The sequence below is a fragment of the Anser brachyrhynchus genome (assembly GCF_964034855.1).
Source record: "Anser brachyrhynchus genome assembly, chromosome: 15".
Taxonomy (NCBI): Eukaryota; Metazoa; Chordata; class Aves; order Anseriformes; family Anatidae; genus Anser; species Anser brachyrhynchus.
This window is the reverse complement of record NC_137733.1, coordinates 10,596,152-10,615,257: the sequence shown is the minus strand read 5'-3', so window position 1 is coordinate 10,615,257 and position 19,106 is coordinate 10,596,152. Positions and strand designations below refer to the sequence as shown.

General features: G+C 37.3%; 1 protein-coding gene across 3 annotated transcripts in view; it reads right to left on the bottom strand.

Annotated features, from left to right (window-relative positions):
- LMTK2 (lemur tyrosine kinase 2) overlaps nucleotides 1-19,106 on the bottom strand; it is a 43,272-nt gene that overhangs the window by 4,611 nt on the left and 19,555 nt on the right. For all 3 annotated transcript variants that reach the window (XR_013939647.1, XM_080556536.1, XM_080556537.1), the window contains exons 7-13: nucleotides 12,611-12,744; nucleotides 9,848-9,932; nucleotides 9,071-9,192; nucleotides 7,559-7,708; nucleotides 4,424-7,316; nucleotides 2,877-3,012; nucleotides 642-887 (exon numbers count right to left, since the gene is read on the bottom strand). Coding sequence is in view for 2 of the 3 variants with exons in the window: in XM_080556536.1 (XP_080412662.1) it covers nucleotides 642-887; nucleotides 2,877-3,012; nucleotides 4,424-7,316; nucleotides 7,559-7,708; nucleotides 9,071-9,192; nucleotides 9,848-9,932; nucleotides 12,611-12,744 (3,766 nt within the window). In the remaining variant the exon portion in view is untranslated. The remainder of the gene's footprint in view (nucleotides 1-641; nucleotides 888-2,876; nucleotides 3,013-4,423; nucleotides 7,317-7,558; nucleotides 7,709-9,070; nucleotides 9,193-9,847; nucleotides 9,933-12,610; nucleotides 12,745-19,106) is intronic.

The window sequence follows — 19,106 nt, the reverse complement described above, 5'->3', positions numbered from 1 at the left end:
CGTTTTCTTTCCCCTCTTAACACTCAAAAAATGTATTAAAGCTTTATAAAGCTTTGTTAGAGACAAGAAAGCTTTCGTTAACAAATACTGCTACTAAATATTTCTATGAACTGATTTGTTTGACTCTATTCTAACTCCACTTTAGAAAACATGCTGCAACTCTTGAGAATGTAAAAAATGCACTTTCTAAAAAGCAATACAAACTGAACTGTAAAATAAGCTTAGACAACAATTGCAGACATATTCCTCACCCTGTGCAATAAATTGTGTCCGATGACAGGGCAATAATGAAAATTAAACTGCCACAGTGTTACAGCTATACATAAACGCTTAAGGACTGCTAATATTTCATTTATATAACTATCGTACTAATTTAGGAAACAAGACTTGTGAGCTTGTCCCATAAACATTCCAGAAAATGTACAGCCATAAGTTTGTAGCAATGTGGATGCAAATAATCTCAACCTAAATGGAAAGGTTTATCTTACTGAAATACAAGACCAGACATAACTTCTACACCATTAACAATATATTTATAAACTAAGTATTTATCAAAGAAGAAAATTTGTCATCTGTATTACTCACATCTTTGCACGAACCTTTCAATTTGTAGTCTCAAAATAATTAACTAAATCACCTACCTCCTTGCTCTATATCTGAATCTGTAAGATGTGTAAGGGAAAAGCTTGCCATGTTTGCAGGAGAGATAGAGAATCTAGAATATGGGGATGAGTGTGACCAGTTCTGTTCAGAAGTCCGGGTGGGTGGAGGTGGAGAGAAGTATTTTGACTGAAGAGGTGGTTTAGAGCTAATAAGGCTATTAGCTGCCTTTGATATAAAGGATGGCTCTGGAGAAGAGAAGTCATCATCCCATTCAAAACCGCCACCTTGGAAGAAGAAAAAAAAACAACAAAAAAGCAGTTTAGAGTAATATAAAGTCATATATTGAGCAAGTCCTGCAAGTCCTGGAAGACTGCATTAATCCAAAAGGAACCTGTAGTAGCTTTTCATACAAGATCTCTTAAGAGTCAAAAGAAATGACATTTATCACACAATTACAGAGGTTACCAATGAATTTTGGAAGCAAAATCTAAACTTGGGGCTTTTGATACACAGCACTCAAAAGCGTAATACAGCCTTAAAAACATTAACCCTGACCCTGTCCTCTGCTGTACGGAAAATTTTACTTTTTTACTTGCTGTTATTGACACTCACCAGAATTAGAAAGTACAACCTTCAATCTGAGAGGAGCTGGAGAATGCCAGCTTTCAAAGCACAGAACAAAAATAGTTAACACAGGCAGAGTCTATTGAGGAAATTAATATCAAATGAATAAAGAAGTATTTTTAAAGCACTTTACAGTGCTAGGATTTAGACTGTGTTTATGGATATCAGTATAAAACACGTTATACACACACAAAAAGATTTAAATGCATGTCCTGAGGACCTCCTCATAAAAAAACCTATAGATTCCCAGGCTAAGAACACAGACAATTTTTCTCAGAAGCATCATATAGACCTAAGAGAATTCAATGCAGTTTAAGAAAATATTACTTACAGCATCCTAACATAGAAATGTTGAAATAACACTGACTTCATTAGGAGTGACTGGCTGTGGGGACAGGGCGGAGACTAAATCCTTGCATTTCCTTCTAAGTAGTAATGGGGGAATAAGGAAGGAGAACACTGGCTGGTAGTTTACACATTGTACTGAGTCTGGCTGCAGTAGAGTTCATTTTCTTTATTTGCTGCTGTGCTTTCCATTTGTAAACAGAACAATGCCGATAACATATTTTACCTACTGGCCAGTGTTTGCACAGTATCAAGGCCTTCTGTTTTTCCTCACTCTGCCCTCTCCTCACCCTACCACCACTGAATAGATTGGGGGTGCATAAAGAGTTGGGAGGGGACAGAATCAGGCAGATGAACCAATCAAAAAGATATTCCATGCCACATAACAGCATGCTCAGCAATAAAACAGAGGAGAAGAGATTGGGAAGTTAGCCCTCTTTTGCTCAGGAACTGGGTAGGCATCTGTCTACCTGGGAGAGGTGGTGAGTGCTTGATTTTGCACTATTTGTTTTCTTTCTTTCTTCCACCTCTCCTTCACTTATTAAACAATTTTTGTCTTGACCCACAAGTTGTCCTGCTTTTACTTTTCCTTCCTCTTCCGCCATCCCACTGGGGGTGGGAGAGATGCGAGCAAGTGGCTGTGTGGCATTTAGCTGCCTTCCCATCTGTTAACCCACAACAAGCATACACACAGAGTGTAGAGACTGGACAGAAGAAAAAAAGGTCTGGAACAGCAAACAAACTGACAGCCGTTATGAGACTGCATTTGGAAAAGAGGTGTGTAGCACCTCCCCAGATGCAAAACTCAGCTTAGAGAATGCTGAGCTCAAATCCTGCACTCATACTTGCAATTCTGAAAAAAAGAAAAAAACAGCTGCTAAAGAAAATTATTTGCTTTCCTTTGTTTTATTGAATGCAGCTTTGAACAGCACAAAGTCTTCATTGAGTCACAAGAGCACTGAGGTCTAGAAGTGATGGAATGCCACAGCATCCAGACCTTCTCTCCGACTCAAAAAAAATCATCTTGAGCCAACTGTGTTCTAGTCCAGGAGTCCACAAAGATTTATTGCCTGTACTTTGGTTGCCTCTCAAGATAGCCAATACATGTCAAACAGTATTTTCTCTCAAGCTTTGATAAACAGTAACACTACTATCCAAGCCTAGCTGAAGTATTTACTTAGGATGCAAAACTGAAGCCAGTATGGTACAGTGAACATACAAACCACATATTTTAAGTGACACTTCATTAAAAACTATGCATAAAATATTCTCAACCCCTGCTGTGTATAAATACATTTAAGTACCTTCTTCATCTGTCGAGCTTTCTGAATTTGTGAATCTGTTTAAGTAACTAAAACCCGAAGGTGGAGCAGGAGTGCTGTGAGAGCCTTCGCCATTAAGGTCTGCTACACGGTTTCCCAGCTCCTTAGTTGGCGTTTCCTAATGCAAACAAAACAGCTCGGTTAACTCTTTCATATACACCATGCATCCATGCAGTTTGATGCTAGCTTTCCAAAAACACTTTGTTTTCCCCATCAAATCTACTATGAAAATAAATGGTCTGCAAGCTCTTAGTTATTACCACACAACAGGACTTTGAATTGTACATTAAGCATATGGATACACCTCCATTTTCAAAAAAAGTTGCATCAGATCTATGCTAAACTGAATGCAGAAGTGACTATTTACATCATTTATCATATAAAGAGGTTTCATATGCCCTAGGAACAAAGCTAAAATATCTTCCAGTTGCACAGAAAACAGTTCCCTTACTGCAATACACAGGTAGGGATTTTTTTTTCTATTCTGGAAAAGCCTTAGATAGTCCCATCTCCCAACGTTTTACCTTTTTTTTTTTTAACCCTTTAACTATGCTTCAGGATAAAGAGACACGCTCTGCAGGACTAGTATTTGAAGCAGCCAACATTTTATCAGTTACTATAATAAGTGAGTTCAACAACTAAGTAGTTTAACACAGATTATTTTTTCCTTCCCCTCCGACAATAGGATTACTATTCTACAGAGGACAGAAAAACAAATACATACCTGTGTTTTCTATTCCAAAAGACAATGACCCCTAGTATGCCTGACAACGTCACTGTTCTTTTAAACTGACTGTACTAGTTCAGTTTCTATAACGTTAAAATACAATCCCCTTTGTATCAGGTTACAGAAGCTTAAAAATTGATAAAGCAAACAGGGAAACAAAACTAACCTTGAATTTTATAAGCAGATCAGTATTGTTTTACTAAACTTGAATAACATTGTATTAATAAAAAGCAGCACTGTCATCTAACTACTGCTCTCATCTTTGATTATAGCTTAAGGTAAATTAATGCTAACTAATGCAGGACTCAGTTTTTATTTTTATTATAAAGACATTTGAACTTAAACCGTAAGTCCCCAAATTCATTAAACAGATAAATTAATCAGAATGTTGTAACTTTATAGAAGTTTTTTTTTTTTTTTTTTTTAATAAAATCTGGTCCATAATGCTGTCTCTCACTCAAATTCTGTACAGCTTACGTGCATCAGTAAAACATCACTAAAAACCAGGTTTCATCCAGTGCATACACAGTCAAGGTTCCAAAAGCAGTGGAAATTTAGGACTTGGCAAGCAACCCTGTTCAAAGCAAAACTACACTTCAAGTCCCTGCTGCTATTCTACCATCAGCACAAAACCGCACCTAGCCAAGAAAAAAGTTTCTTTACATAGAGAATACAAACACATCACAAACAAGATGACAAGACAAGAAAGTGATCTTGTAACAATGTGCCCATATATACTAGCAAGTTATTTACCATGTCTTGTTTAAAAAAACAACTTTACTTAGTAATTCAAAAAGGATACCTGATCAAACAAATAGACCGTGACATCATCAAAGAAAGTTACAGCCTTTTTCTCATTTTTCCAGTGCTCATGTTGCCTTTCATTAAGAGGTTTCGGAAGTTTCAACAAGCTTCTCAGATGCTTTCCATCATCCTTGTCAGTAAGTATCTCAGGTACTTGATGAACAGTTTCATCTTCACTGTCAGAACTCAGACTATGCATATGAAAAGTCCTCATGTCATCCTCAGAATCACTGTTTTCATCTTCCTCATCCGCATCATCGCCATCTTCTAAATCAAGCATTCCAGAAACATCGAGCTTGCCAAGGTATTTTCCTTCAATATCTGGCTCTTTCAACTTTTGTCCTTCAACGTGATAGAAGGACTTCTCACTCAAATCTAAAGGATTGTGTATGTTATGCACAGATTTCAAGTCTCTGTGTGAAAAAAGTTCTGAAGTATTAGTGCCAACACAAGAGACACTTTTATGGGAAAACTCCGACAGCTTTATTTCATCCCTTAGGTTATTTTCCATTGATATTTCCAGGGAATTCAGAGTTGCCTCAGTCCACTCTTCAGGACACCTCTGTATCCTTACATCCATCTCTTGTATCTCTATCTTGTGATTCAGTTCTGGTTTTGTACTTTGATTACTGGTATCCTGGTAATTTCTTAGGTCATGCTTTTGTTCTCTCTCTTCAAAACAACAATCCTTTTTAGTATTATTCTCTCCTCTATTTGCAGAAGTGATACACGTAGCCTCTCTTGATAGATTTACAGTCTCTTCCGTTTTTTTATCTGGCTCAGAATCATTATCAGAGAAATAGGCAGAGTCTCTATAGGAGTTTTGATTCCCACCCACAAAAACCTCTGGGGTTATTTCAAAATTGTTTACTGCATCTAAACAAGCTGCTGCTTCTGAAACAATTATGACTGGATTAGAAGGTAAATCATTGGCATTGCTCTCACTGACACCACAGTTACCAATATCTGCATTAGAAGCATCCTCAACAGTAATATGGGAAGTCCATTCCGGAGACTCCAGATTCTCTGTTTCATAGCCACTGTCAGCAGGCTTATCAGGTGGTAAAAGTTTCTGAGGACTTTGAGCCTGTAAAGATTCTAAAACCTCATTTACATCTAAAGAATCCAAAGAGTCAGGTGTCTCTAAGGCCTGTTCTGCAGTCTGTACAGGAGATGGGCTGTCTTCCAAAAGACTATCCTGACTTGTGCAATCTGAAGTAGCAACAGAAATTAAGGTCACCTCTTCTGGAACACCCTTACAATTCTCAAAATGATTTAATGTTTCTTGTCTTTCCTCTGACAAATCATCTTTTTTTAATATGGGAGAATTACTTTGCAAGTTTCCTTCTGTATCTTCCTGATTGGATTTTTCCCTATTAAAAGCTACTTCAGACTTAGAAAGTATTCCCTGTTTCATTTGTACATCACTCCCATCTGTTTTAACAGCAACACTGTAATATGGATCGTTTCCAACATTATTATTTTTTGTATTACTGGACAGCTCTTCTTGACAAAGAGTATCAGTGTTACAGGACAAGACTTTGTTGACTTCCACATCTGAAAGTTTTCCCTCATCCTTCAAATAAGGAAGATTTGCACATTTATCATGCAACTTATAGGCTGCAGACGGACTAGAGGATGCCTGCATCTCTACAGTCGTCTGAGAATTCATATCTTTATCCGTTGTTACTGGATTACAATTTTCATCTTTCATGGTTCCAAGGTTTTCACATACTAAAGAAAAGACCTGCGCATTTTCAGCCAACACAGGCTCAGGCTCTACAGTGTTTCTATGTGAGGTTTCCAACATACTTTTTAGAACAGTTTCTGGTTTTTGCCCGAAATCACTGCTGGTTTTGTTAGACAATATCCCTGTTAATAAGTTTTTCTCTTGAAGAAATAAGAAGTTACCAGAAAGTTCTTCTAAAGTTACTAAGTCAGACTGGTTAGAAATATTTTCACCTAACGAAACTGCTTTGTTTTCAGAAACATGACTAGAATGCTCTTTCTCAGCAAAGCCTGTGACACTTGTAATATCTGTGTTTGAGTTTAAAACAGTCAGTTTAAAGTCTTTAGGAATATCATTCGTTTCAGCAAAACCAAGTATTTTTCTGTTCTTTAATTCTTCTGATCTGTTAATGTCATTAAATATATTCTGGAAAGGACTTTCTGGACTACTATTAGCAGGCAAAAATTCCTCTTTAGGATCTGTATTGTAGTGGAAGAAGTCCCCATCAGTGCTAGATTCTTCAACATCAAGATCCCTGAGAACCATGAAATGAGAACTTTTTTCTTGAACAGCTTCTTGATCAACTTCTGTAGTTAGTACAACCGATTGGTTATCGAAATTCATGCTGCAGCCACTACCTTTTTCCTCTAACTGGATATAGTAGTCATTTCCAACAGACAGTTTGTGTGCATCAAACACAGGTAACACCCCAGGAACAGCAAGCGATGCTTCCTGACCACTTCCATCCTGTGCTCCTGGCCCTTGCTCTGAAAGCGATCTCTCAAAAACCTCCACGGGAAAGAAAATACTTGTGTATGCCATTGCTTCATCAGGATTCACACGACCACATTCATCAAAATGATCATGCTTAGCTGCCTCCCAGATATATTCAAAGCTGAGGCCATGGCTTGTTTCAGTTACAGTAAGAACTTCCTCCATTTCATGGCCAAGTCTATCTCCTGTAAAGTGATCTAAGATTGGAAATGCAGAATTATTTGTTTCTCTATTTGTGGTGTTTGGTTTAAGAGCATTCCACTGCTGTTCAAAATCAATCTCTGAGTCCCTTTGGCTTTGCATGCGAAGGTAAGTTAAAAGTCTATGCACTTCTTCTGCTGTTGGTCTCTTTTCTGGAGATAGCCAGCAGAACTGCAGAACTTCATACCTATAGAAGTAAGAAACACCTTTCAATAGGTTCCACAAGGAAAAGTATTTTATAAAAATCAGGTACCTAAATACTAAAAAGTAACAGCAGTATTACTGGCAGGAATTTCCATCTATAGCAACTCCTCATTTTCTATAGGCTGCCTTTGCAAGGAACGTTTAATTTCAATACACTTTTGAGAGAAATGGGTAATATGAAAAACATATTCAGCAGCTTTAAAAAATAAAAAAAATGAAGTTTACCATCTATCAGAGTATGGCTGCTCCAGATGTGGCTTAAAAAGTTTAATCTGTTTCTCCTTGATGACATGGGTTAGGACTTCCCTGTCAGAGAATTCTGAGTAAGGCTGAGCAGCATTCTCAAACAGCTCCCACAACGTTACACCCAGGGACCTAAAAAAGACCAGCAAAATGACTGTACGTTCGAAGAACTAAGTTGCTCTCAAGAAAAAAAGTGTTATGCAAGAACAGGCAAGAACTACCAAATATCACTATCCCATGGCTCCATAATAATTTCAGAATCCGTTAACCCATTTCAAGTGCGCTTGACAGAATGCTAAAAGCCTCAAAAACAAAGTTCCTCAAAAACAAAGTTCTTTGAAGGCCAGTGCCAATGAAGGTAACAAAATGAGTGACTTATCTATGGAAGAAAATCCTGCATATTAAAGAAAATTAGAAAACGCCTATTTAAAACAGAGAAGAGGAAAAAAACCTATGGCTTCACTAAAGACTACTGTTGGACAAAACCGCACTTGTGAGTCAAACCACTAGAAAACTAATCTGTTTCGGACTTCTTTAAATTGGTGTTTTTAAGCTGAAGTACTCGGAAGCCTTGTTTTTGTTCAGTGCTGTATACATATGACATACAACACTAATCGCATTTTCAGTGCTTAGAGCTGATCCAGATCTTTGGGCAACCTTTTCTTGCCCAAAATACAAAGTAAATTCTATTACCATAGAATAATTTACATCAGAAGGAGTCTCTGGAATCATCCAGTCCAAACCTAGTCAAAGAAGCTTTGAATAAAAGGCACTGAAGTTCAATTTGGAATGCTTAAGACTCTGGCTGCTGGTAGTTTAGATGAACAGTATGATTTGAGGAACTCTGCTTGAAGGATACAAGGAAGAAAGTATTTAAATCACTTCTATCCATCTCACTTTCTGCAAATCTTGTTCTACATTAATAAATAAAACCTAGTTTATTATTCAATACCCTTAAAATACAAAAGCAGGAATTTAGCTACAATGTTTTCGGAAATGGCAGCCTAAGCCTCAATTTCCGTTATCCAAATTTTCCTGGACTTGAGAACTGAGGTGGAACTTGGCAACTTCAAAAAATGTTCACGAGTCTCTCTCTATAAGCTTTGTGGTAGCAGAGACTAACCTTAAAGGGATTCTAGTTGCATCTACCTCAAGATTTTGTTTTACATCATCCACAGCTACTAATGAAAAAAAATACCTTCCTTTATAAACATTTGAAGGAATTTGGCAAATCAAGTAAATATTTTATTAGTATAAACATCTATTCTTCTGCTATACATTTCTCTTAATCAAATTGTTTTCGCAACAATTTTTAGGCAACTTTCCAAAGCAAGATACAGTTTCAGATTTGTAGATTAACCTACTGTACATCTGATAAAATAAAAAAAGCACTGCATCAGGCCAATATTCAACGATAAATATTTACTCCTTTATGTAACATTTGAAAACGTATTCCAAAATCCCTCACAAACTATTTTATTATTTACTACATACCATATGTTACTGTATTTATTCTGCTCTGCTGATAACAGTCTGTCTTGAAAACTTGTTATTAACTCAGGTGCAGTCCATCGGAGAGGAACAAGTTTCTTCTCATCTGTCTCAATATAATCTTCCTATATTATTGACAAAAAAAAACAGAAAGACTGAACAAACATCGGGACAACTTCCAGAAGTTGACAATCTTTTTTGACCTGATCTGTTTTTATGTGATCACTATGTGTAAAATGAGAATTAAAAAAGTAATCTCATTTTACCAAAGTAGAAGAGAATAATGCTAGAGAAAAACGGCATTCAAGAAATCCATTTCTTGTACACAAGAAAATTGAATATCAATTTCTTGTTTAATGTTTGGTACTCAAAACTTTAATGAACACTTTACATTTTTCACTTTCTTGGTATATTTAAGTATGTTAAACATTTTCATTAAGCACTTTGATAGCATTTTTCCTCTCTTAGAACATTCAGATTAATTTTTTGCATAACACCTGCCATTATTATTTTAGGGCTACTGCATATATGACATACAAACACAAATTTAACCAAAAACTTCTATAAGCAGGAACTCCATTCATTTCTGGAAAGATCGTTTATTCCATTACATGACCTTGCTACAGTTCTTTGCCAGTTACTCTGAGAAGTTCACTATTCAGAAAAATAAAAAGGACAATCTGGGATCAGTTCATAACATTGTAATATGCTTGTTATAATCTCAGGCTTTCAAATCCTTCAAAAACTAAAAAAAAAAGTGGTACATTACCAATAACTTACCTTATATCTACTGAATCCTATACCATAATCTCCTACTTTGACATTTAAATCAGATGTAAGAAAGCAATTTCGTAAGGCCAAGTCACTGCAAAGGCAAACAAATAAATAGTAAGAACAAACCAAGAAGCCTTCAATTAAAAATAAGACAAGTGAGTTAAAAGAAGTAACACTACTCAGTAGTCAGACCATGGCTTGAAAAATCAAATAAAAAAAAAGCCACAAAATTTTACAAAAAAATTTTAAAAAAGCACATTTACAGGTTACAGTAGCAAGTGGCAGGAGCAGATCGGTAATATGAAGCAACTAGTGCTAAGGATTCAATATCCACGCTATATACACTTCAGTAATTTTATTCAGATGAGCTGTAGCCTGGTCCCATAGACCAAAAGGCTCCTAAAAGCTGAAGCAAGTTAGGCATGCACCCGAAGCTATCTCTCTGATTCTCTTTGGATATAATTAAACCAGTCCATGCACTCCAGAAGATCAACTCATAATACAAGCCCAGTCACAGTAACTGGCAACAGTAGGGAGATTCATTTCAGAAGTACAATTTTGATTCAAACTAAAAGTGGTGGTAGTTCTTCTGTTGCTTGTATTTTCATCAAGTTTTAAATATATATACACACCAACAATTGATTCCCAATCTTACTAGAAAACTGCGGACACCGTAGTTCTGTCACTCTTCACTCATACTAAGCAACTCATACTAAGCAACCAGTAATATATTACACGCACATATAAGTTCCTCTAAATAATAAAACCACACATTACATTTGAACTAGAACTATACATAGTCTTTGAGAAAGACCATCAGAAGAAATCATGTACTTCATAAAAGTTCCTTTAATAAAGGAATCAAAGTTCATTTAACAAAGGAATCAAAAAAGCTCTTGAATATATATTTCCAGTTTCCACTATAAACCAGACAAGTGCTCACAGGCAGCAGTGTTGCTGTAATAATAGCAAGAAGCTTTTTTAGAAAACCCATCATGCAAACTCAGAAATCTATGCAAGTTTAATGAAATTGCATGCTTACTATGAAACTATAGCCATGACAGCAAGAGTTCCACATGCTAATTGCTCAAATATTTTGCTTCTCAGTTCCACAGAAGGGCACCAGGCAATTAAGTGCACTGGAAGAATTCTACCATTGCTTCTGTGTACATTAAAAAAAATCTCTGAAGTGTAGATGGTCTGAAAACCACACAATTTCCCTACTTCAAAAGAATAAGATTCCCCCCCCCCCCCTTTGAGAACTGTTGAACCTCATAGGTCAGAAACATCTGTAACCTTCAAGTACGCTCCAAAGCTTTCCAACTTGTAATATACTATTTAAATAAATATCCCAGAAGAGAAGATAAAGTTTAGCTGCTAGAATTTACCACTAACAACAAAATCACTGATGCTGGAGCTTTACCACTTACTCTGACAGCCTCAGGATAGTGCTGCTAGAAGTAAACATTTACAGTGATAATTTTGCAGATCCGAAGAATAATTATTTATCAAGTTTAACTGTACTTCACTGAAAAAACATACTGTTAAATTTAATACCTACAAAGCCACACTGCTGCAATACAAGAAGCAGTGCTCAGTTTAGAAGGCACAACTGGTATTACCTTCAAGTAACTTGAAATTGTTAAACAGGTTAAAAGCTCTGCTTATCTGGCACCAGCTGAGTCTAGGATTGGGGGGTTTCTTAGGGTTTTGTTGTTTTACACATGCACTTTTTAAGACTGAAATTTAATAGTTCAGCTTCTCCCTGAACGCAAGGTCTCTGCTTTCTCAAAGTAGTACAACGCATTGACCAGCAAGTTCCTAACATGCTGAAAGGGATGATACAAGTGCTGCTTCTACAGCTAAGAACAGGCTGACCCAATACACACACACAGAATAAACTACCCTGAGATATATCAGGTTTCATCAGGTAAGCCATGTCTGGGGAGCAAGTACTCTGATATAGCATTACAAGTCTAAGGTTGATGTCTCCAGCTGCTTAACAACTTTACAATTAAAGCAAAAAAATTTGTTTGTCATAGTTCAGAGCAATGAGTTTCACGACTGCATTTTTTCTTACCTGTTAAAACTACTGCCATTGTTTCAGTAGTAACTGCATCATCTTTTAATAAAAAGAAGAAATACAGGCCTTCCCCCACCACTAAAATGAAATTGTTCTCCCATTATGATCTGACTAGCTCCATTACTGAAGATTAAGAGACACTGAAGATAAACAGTGCTTTAGTGAGAGATCACCTACTTCAGTCAGTATTTTAAGTCAGGTTCTCCCTTAACATATTGAAAGGGCAGCAACTTTTTTTTTCCATTTTTAGTAACAAAGGTAACGGATTACAAAATTCTAAATTGCTATAATCTATAACAATACAGTCCGAAAGATCGATTCTAACAAAATTTTAGTTTCATCCCCCCCAACCCCTAACACACATACCCCCAGCAAAACAAACTTAACTTGTGCAAGAATTAATCAAACTACATCTTCTGGATTGGCCTAGCAGTAGGCTGTGTTCTACAGTCTGCAGATCACCTAAAAAGAAGGTGATTAGCTTACAGTCGCACAAGGACTGTAAGACCATATCACTGCAGTTAATTTAACATCTTCATAAGCATCACACCTTCCTGACATAGGATATGTAAATTAGATGAAAGTTTATTAATCTAGTGTCTTTAAAATGCGCCGATTTGAATGAAAACACCTACATGAATTTTGGAGTGCGCCATAACAAAGAGTAACTTATCTGGAAAACATACCTATGCACAAAATTATGCTTATGCATTACAGCAAGTCCAGCAGCAATCTCACATGCCATTCTCTGTAGCAGCATTATTTGTGAATCTCCTTTAATGTGGTCCTGTTCATTGCAAATATAAGTTTTTAGGTCACCCTGTAAAAGAAGTTGAAAATACTTAGCCTTGTGTGTTAAGTGAATCTAAGAAACACTTTATGAAGAGGCAGCTAACTACCTACGTTACTTATTTACCAGTGAACAAGGTTAGCACTAGTTATAAATAGATTTGTGCTTAATAAAGAATCTCCTTAAGTTTCAGTCATCACTTGTATAAGAAGTCATCCAAGGCATATGGTATTGTCCTTGTAAAGGTTTTTAATCACATCATTTAGAAGTTAACAATCTAAATCACACTGCCACATAAAACATAACTTTCATACAATAATGCTTTCCATTAAAAACGTGATGAGCTTCAGTTTTTTTAAGTGTGATCAGTTTCAATTGCTCCCCACCAGCAGTTGTCTGGCATGTGCAAGGGGATGGAAGGAAGAGAGCACAGAAAACTGTTTCAGAAATTGCCAGCTCACCTGAGCTTTAGATATTAAAAGACCATGATAATACAGCCCACTCCCATCACCCAGGCACCAGAGGATGGATGGCAGCAGTTTTGTTGAACCTAGGCATTGCTGATCAGCATCCATACAACTTACAAGCCTACAGAAGCACTCCATAAATTACCAAAAAAAAAAAAAAAAACCACGAAAACAGCTTTGAAACAGATGGAAAAATAACTGGGAGTTGTCAAGCATCTTCTAGTCTCGCTTTTCCTGTGTAGGACAATCCAAGAAAGGTAAGAGAACAAGTTTCTTACGCCACCGTTCTTACTTTCACTTGTACACAACTTTTAACCTACCGCTTCTGTATTTTTATTCTTATTTAAATCGTAGTCTTCCTGCAAGTTTACCAAAAGATTTCAGAAATTGTTTTTGTTTTTGAAGAAAATTAATTGTATCGAGACTGCACAATACATTACAACTTACTTCACCAGCGTAACATACTGGGCTATAACTGTACACACCAACCGTGCCTAAACCTTGAACCAGGAAGAAGACTGAAGAGAAGTCTGAGATTGAACAGACAAGGCAGCAGTCTTTGCACTGGCTAAAAAGTGTTGTCTTCAGAAAAGAAGAAAAGATCGCTAAACTTCTGCTCCTCTGGTGTTCCTGTACATTACAGATCTGTAACTAAAGCATCTAATTTCTCCTTAATACGGCTAATTAAAAGTGACAATTTACAGTTCTTTTAATTCAAGCAGTAGATTGCAACGCACCACACAGACATCTAACAGTGCAGTGATACCTGAGAACTAATTGACGGGAGAGTCACAAATCTGAGTTATTTAATAAAATAAGAAGTGGGATAGACAGTCTGCTTAAAAGCAGACACTACTCCTACGTAAAACAATTTTGTTTTAATTTGTTTTAAAACAAGAACAGATCCTACAGTACTTGCAAGCAACTTTCTATCTTCATCTGCTTTATACACGTTACTTATACTACAGAGCTAGTAGGTAGAGCTAATACCACTTTGTGACAAAAAATGTAAAAGCTCTGAACTGTTTGATGTTGTAGAAACCTTCATCACATTCTCTTTATCCTGTGTTCAGCTACTAATTAGGCAACATTTAAGTATTTGCATCCTACAGAATTCTGTAGAAATGTCTCCATATATGTTATTATGACTTGCAATTACAGCTTTAATATCACACTGACTCATACATGTGTATAAACACACAAACGCACACTTCCCTTTCTGCCTTGCCAGAGCAGATTAACCAGAACAGAATTCCGAAGAACTACAAAATGAAGTGTCCGTATCACAGATTCCCAATTGCATAGCCTAATGAAGTACAAAAATCCAGTTTAACTGACTCTAGATGGCAGCATGCTGCTGTACAAAGTCAAACTATCCTGTGAAACCGCTGTCATCCCTTGAAACAGCAACTGGTTACTCACAGTTTGTCCCAGGTGGATTAAGTTCTTAAGATGCCTGAAATGCGCCAAGGAATTACTTTTTAATTTTTAAAAGCCTTAGTAACAGCAGCGCTATGTGGCATCCTTTATTTAGTAAATAACTGAATTATTTAGTAAATAATTCATGTAGACACATTTTTATAGGAAATGCAAGTTGTATTAAATCCAGCATCTTGAAGCCCTCTGGCTGTTTTCCTCATCCTATTAATAGCAACAATCAAAGTTAAAAGACAGTTGTTGTGGGTTTTTTTTGGTACTGGTTTAAGAGGACACTCCTTCATATCAATGAATGCACTCTAGTGCTGGACTAACACCCAGATGGACCTGGGCAGGCTGGAAGAAGGGGCCAACTGAAACCTTATGAAATTCTAGAAAGACAAATGCGAAGTCCTACACCTGGAACGAAAAAAAACCCTTGCAACAATACAGACTGAGGACCGAACAGCTGGACAGCAGCTCTGCAAAAGGGGACCCAGGAATCTTGGTAGACAGCAAGCTGAACATCAAGCACCTGTACTCCCCGGAAGCAAAAACTGCAAGCAGCATCCTAGGCTGCATCAATATGACCATAGCCAGGAGGCCAAGGAAAGAATTACTCCCTTCTCCCCCCTGTTTGTTACACCACATTTAGATCCTGTATCCAGCAGCGGCTGCCCCAAAACAAGAGAGAGAGACTGGAACAAGTTCAGTAGAGCGTCACCAAGACTGTCAGGGGATCAGAACATTTCACCCCAGCTAATTCAGCCTGGAGAAGGAAAAACTGCAGGGGCACCTGATAGCAGCTGTCCAGTACTTATGAAGCTATGAAGACTGAGCCAACTCTTCACTGCAGAAGGATGAGATGACAGGCGCAAGTCAAAACAGAAGTTCAGACTAAGCATAAGGAAAATTGTTTTCCCAGTAAGGACACCTGAGCAGCAGAGCAAGTTGCCCAGAGAAGCCATGCAGTTTCCACTCTTGGACGTTTTCGAAGACCCACCTGGCCAAAGCCCTGAGCAACCCGGTCTGCCCCCAGGTTGATGCTGCTTTGAGCAGGAGGTTGAACTGAAGACCTACTGAGGTCCCTTCCAGCTTGAATTATCCTATGATGCCTCCCTGTCTACAAACAGACAGTAGTGACACATCAATAGTATTCCCAATTTTGAGCCACACAATGGCTCTTTATTGGACAGAGTTTTTTAATGCAGAGCTCTTTAAGTATCAAAACTTATACATGTCAGGGGAAACACAGTTCTGCAAAATTCACTGCTCAGACACCTGAAAATAAAAAGCTTGGTAATCATGCTTAAAGACGGCTCCACTTTTTCTCCAACTTGTTCTGCCTCATCCCTTTTCTCCTGGGAATCTGTGAAGAACGAGATTTTTACCTTTCCTCCCACCTCTCTCAGTTCTAGTCAGGATCAGTTCAGCCTTCTTTGTAAATAAGTCTTAATTTTATTTTCTCCTCTAACAACCAGAAGCCAGGGGCACATTTATCTGCAGTATTCTTCTGTAGCTTTCTGCTTTGCAGAAATTCCACGTTTGGTCCATAAGAACACCCAAACTGCTGAGGTGACTTTTTAAACAAGTAGGTACTGACAGGGTTTGAGAAGCATAAAGATGTTACCCAATTATGTCCACTCAACACTTTCTACCAAGCTGGAAAGCTACCTGCCAAGTCACATAACACCACATAATTAAGAAAACTAAAAATACTACCCCTGCCTCCCTGCTTCAACATTGCTTCACCATATACGTACCCAACATCACTGCTGTTAAAATACCTGAAAGTGGTGTATGGTATGGACCCCTTATACCATTAGAAAGTTGTTTAGACATATATAAGTAAGAAATACTAAACATTTCTGAGAATAAGAATTGTTTGAACCCAACAAACATGATTTCTGGAGCTGCCATGTACTGTCAACCTCCCATTTTTTCCTCTTTAAAACTACATATTATTGATATATGCAGTATTTGACTCCTTCATTGTTATTAACTACGATTATTAAACTGATTTGTTGAACACTTTGGTTAAGAAGTTTTCATTGCAAAGATTTTTATTTTATTTGAAGACAATGTTTTCAAGTGGCAGTAATCAGAAAAAGGCCAAATAAGAACCAACCACTGCAGGCAGACACCTTCCAGTAACAACTACATCCCTGCAGCAAGCTACAGGGCATTCTGGGCAAATACTGCGTCCTGCTGATCTCATCTGCTCAGGAATGGCAAGATATAAGAAACTTCTTCAAGAACTATTTGATAGGCAAATCACCTTCACCATATAGATGGTGCTTCCACATTTGAATAACTTTCCTTTACTCATAAATTATGTCAAACTACTAGAAGAGTTGCTGTGCTGACAAAATGCTGGCCACACATGACTGAGTAATACGTTGAAGTTAATAAGCCAGCTACCACTATTTTTAACCTGGCACCATTCTACAGCTTTTAACAGTGGCCAGTTAGCTATTCATAGAAGACCTCTAACATACTAAACAAACTAATGCAGGATCTTTTAAGGACTTATTGACCATTTCATTTTGTATTTACCTGTTAAAGAATTTAAACAATTGTAACAGAAGCAAAGGAAAATCAGAATTTAAGCCTTTCAAGCGCTTACATGAAACTGACCTCCCTTGCTTCTTGCCCAGTTCTCAAAAGCAAGGGACACACAGCAAGTTGGATTACACTACAAAATAGGCTAAATGCTAGCAAACATAGTTGCCGTGTATACAACATTGTGTAACAGAAATCTGTAAATAGTTTATATGGCCAGGCAAACAAGTAATTTAGCCCACATGACATTCAGTACCGCTCCAGTGACAGTTGGCTCTGGTATCTCTGCACTAGTTTCCAGTGCCTCTGACCAAGACCTTTCAGTGCCAAGGAACCTGGAAACTGATAATCCAACAGGGCTGCCTGAGCAGGCAAGGCAAGGTCAAATGGCCCTATAAAGGGCCCGCAAATCCTATTAAAAGTTGCAAAAGGGGGAGATGCTATAATATGCTATAATTTTGAAGGCATGTGAAGAGAACACCCTCTGTATCCTCTAGATGGTCTTGGTCAGTAGACCAGCCACACTTTTCATTACTTTATTATTATAGTGTACGTGTGTGTGTGTATATATATATATACACACACAAACTTGTGTATATATACAAACTTGCAAAGTGGAATCTGCACAGCTAAAAAAAAAAAGCTTGTCATCTAAAGATAAAACTTCCTATCCAATACAGCTAACCTATTTGTCACTTTTTTAATAGCCATCTCACTCTTAACCACATAAGTAACGCAGATCACAACAAGTTTATTCTTTGTTGAACATGTATATACGACATCAGTAACGCAGGGTAAAGAGTGTTAGCACAGTATTATACTACCACCAGCAAAACAGCAACATTTTCCATCCTTCCTATATGAACAACAAGCAGCCACAAAAGACACTAAAACCTTCAGCCAACCACTTGAACTGCATCTGTTCCTACAGTCCTTCTACTGAAGAACCTGAAACTGGCATGTTTTGGAAGCGCCTCCACACTCACTGTGTTACCCAATTTCAGAAAAAAGGTACAAAAGAACCTACCACCTTTTGGCGTCACTTACTAAAACCCTGAGAAACCCAAGTAACTGCCATTCCAGCCACCGTATTATGAGCAACTTCTAGAGTAGTAGCCTGCTGAAAGTCTACTAAAACCAAAGAACTACTAAAGGAAGCTATCTAGTCATACCTTCTATTCCAAATGGTGCTGTCTGGTTTCCTTGACATTTCTCCCCTCACCATGTTTCTCCTCTCCCCTCACTTCAATATTGCTCCCTCCCACACTAGACCCTAGGACTACAGCAGAAGTTAGTGACACAGCAATAACTAAGCTAACAATGTGCTCATCTCAATCACTGCATGAAACTACTTAAAGTGAATGCTGTTTTGTCTGCCTAGCCCCTGTATATTTGTGTGCACAATGAATAAAATACTATGATCTCTACGACATGCTCAGCTCTACCAAGTAAGAAGTCCTCAAGTGAGCCAGGCTTTCAGTATGAAAGTCATGTTTAACTCCCTACAATATGTAATTTTCTAAAAAACAAGCTTTAGTTCACTTGGAATAGAAGTCAGCACAGATATTTATTTTCTCTTCCAATGAAACTACCTAACTACATTCAACTTTGTAAAAATACCATTTTGGCTGTCAAGCTTACTGCCCCCAGTTAAAGTAAAAATCTACTTTATCTGCTTAAATAAAATCCTTTCCATGACAATTTTTGGCACTAATCATCAGGCAAACAAGGAAGTTTTTTTAATATATACTTAAAGTAGGGCAATCTTTAAAAGTTACTCCAAATTCAAAGTGAGATTAAAAAATGTAACTATTTAAAAACATGGCAGCAGTTAATTCTGATTAAATATTTTGATTTATATCTACTAACAAAGCCTATAAAATACAGTTCTTTTTCAAGGGTTCTTTTAAAAGAAACTACAACTTGAATAGCAGGTTTAAAATCAGT